This window comes from Octodon degus, unplaced genomic scaffold (genome assembly GCF_000260255.1).
Source record: "Octodon degus isolate 3935 unplaced genomic scaffold, OctDeg1.0 scaffold00235, whole genome shotgun sequence".
NCBI classification, from domain to species: domain Eukaryota; kingdom Metazoa; phylum Chordata; class Mammalia; order Rodentia; family Octodontidae; genus Octodon; species Octodon degus.
Genome location: NW_004524811.1, coordinates 3,207,074 through 3,209,163, shown reverse-complemented (window position 1 = coordinate 3,209,163; position 2,090 = coordinate 3,207,074). Strand labels below are relative to the sequence as shown.

The 2,090-nt window shown below is 44.9% G+C and overlaps 1 protein-coding gene across 1 annotated transcript in view; it reads left to right on the top strand.

Moving 5' to 3' along the window:
* Afm (afamin) overlaps positions 1-1,903 on the top strand; it is a 28,472-nt gene extending 26,569 nt beyond the window's left edge. Inside the window, exons 14-15 of the mRNA XM_023705988.1 lie at positions 934-995; positions 1,713-1,903. Of these exons, the coding sequence (XP_023561756.1) occupies positions 934-951 (18 nt within the window). The 3' untranslated portion in view covers positions 952-995; positions 1,713-1,903. The remainder of the gene's footprint in view (positions 1-933; positions 996-1,712) is intronic.
* Positions 1,904-2,090: the final 187 nt, after the last annotated feature.

Here is a 2,090-nt window from a genome sequence, read left to right as displayed (position 1 = left end):
GACAGAGACAGAGACAGAGACAGAGAGACAGAGAGAGAGACAGAGAGAGAGAGGCCTGAAGCTACCTGTCAGAGGTAGCTTCTCCAGTACCCTCAAATGAGAACACATAAGGGAGAGTAAAGGCAGGGATCAAGGAGAGAAGTAGGAAGATGTTGCCTGGTTCCTGTCCCCCAGTGACTGGAGTCACTGTCATCCCCCTGGATGGCTCTGTGGAAGCACCCATCCTTTGTCTCCAGTCTCCTTCCTCAGGACCTCTTTGCTAGGAACACTCATTCCATTGCAAAGCTTACACTTCAGACACTCTCACAGGCATGTCCAGCATGCAGACCTTTGATTCTGGTGGAGAATCCTCTACTCTCTGAGTGGTGACTAGTCTATGAGAATGTTTGGGAAGGGGGAACAAATTATTATCATTTTTTAAATATGCTCTATAAGGGCTGTTAACAATCATCTTGCATTTACCTAAGTGAGTGTGGTATTAGGACCAGGTAAAGGGAAGGATGGACTTTTTTGGAGTATAGAAAAGGTCTTGAATGTTGATCCTCAAGTAGGGAGAAAATGTTTATTGTTTCTTTATATGATAAAGAGGTGATTTAATTTCTTTTCTTTTCTTTTTATTTAGTATAGGGTCTACAGGGTCTAGGTAGATCACACTAGTAGTGACCAAGTGCTGGGATTATAAGTGCATGCCACCAGGCCCGGTCTCAATCATTATCTCAGTGCTCCCTGGGGACAGGGCCAACACAGCAGGCCTGGGGATGGAACCCCCAGTGCCCGCATCTGCCTAAGCAGGCTCTTTAACCCACTGAGCTATTTGGTGGCCCTGAACTGATTTAATTTCAACCCAAGATTCAGGATAACTTTCTCCTTGAAAATTAAATATCAGTATGTTAAACTCTTCTTCCTGTTGTTTTTCTTGTCTTCCCCTCTCAGAGACAAAACATCGGCTAGTAAAGCCAGGCTACTTAAGAAACATGAAATACAGAGCTCCATAGGTAATTCCTTCCATCTCCTGGGCTGAGGGATTTGGATTGATTTGGTCTCTGTGGCAGTTCTTTCCTCTTTTGCCTCAGTGTTTGCTTCTGGCCCATCCAGCTGCTGTGGCATTCACAGTGCCCCCCGTCAGTGCCACACTGAGTATGGGGCAGCAAGGATACTTGTGCCAGTACTTTGCAAGCAGTTTTCTGAAAAAGGCTTCCACTCTTCCACCTTTCTGCCATTGCATTCAGCTGTCTCGAGCAGAGGGTGAGACAGCTGCATCTCAAATGCTGCTACAAAGAGAAGAGGGAGGTACTTGGCGATGGGGAGACAGACCTCAGGAGCCCTTCTATAAGCCTTTTGTGAAAATCTCAGTAAAAACTGTCTACTGAGATAAAATTGACACACAAACCCAGGGTCTTGCTGCAGTGTTTATATAAACAAAAAGAAATGTACAGTGTTTATAATTTCAGAAAAAAATATATATAAAGCATGCTTTTTCCTCTGCACTCTATGTAAGCCTTATCACAAACTTTAGGAACAAAGTGTTGCATAGATATACCAATAATATAAAAAATATATACCAGTGCTTTGGAGTGCCAGGAAAGAGGCCTGCATCCAAACAGAAGGGAGGTTTGCAATCCAAGACACCACATGTTGCCACCATTAGCTGCTTTAAGTTATAACATTTCCTATTCTTTTGACGCATAAAACGCTATTTGTTTTCTTTTCAGCAAAGACCAGCATATAGGCTTCCTATGTTTCCAGTAATGAATTTCATTCCTGAGAAGAACACAGCAAAAGGATTCTTCTGTACTTGAAATCATGCTATTGGTGCAAGCAATAAAATAGAAGTATAGTTATTTTTTACCTTGGTGTCACCTATCACAAAATTAAACAATCATCATGCATTCAGTCTGTCAATTTTGTGGGAGACACAGTCCTAGCCTAGGTCCGGTGAGTGTGCGGAGAGCTTCCTGCTACCCTGCGCCGGCGGGACCAGTCCCAGCCCAGGCACAGCATGGGCCTGACCCTCTCCCGCCCCCTCAGGCCGCCCCCCACCACTCCCCCGTACGTCCCCACCCCTCCCGCCCAGTAGGAATTTCTGCCGA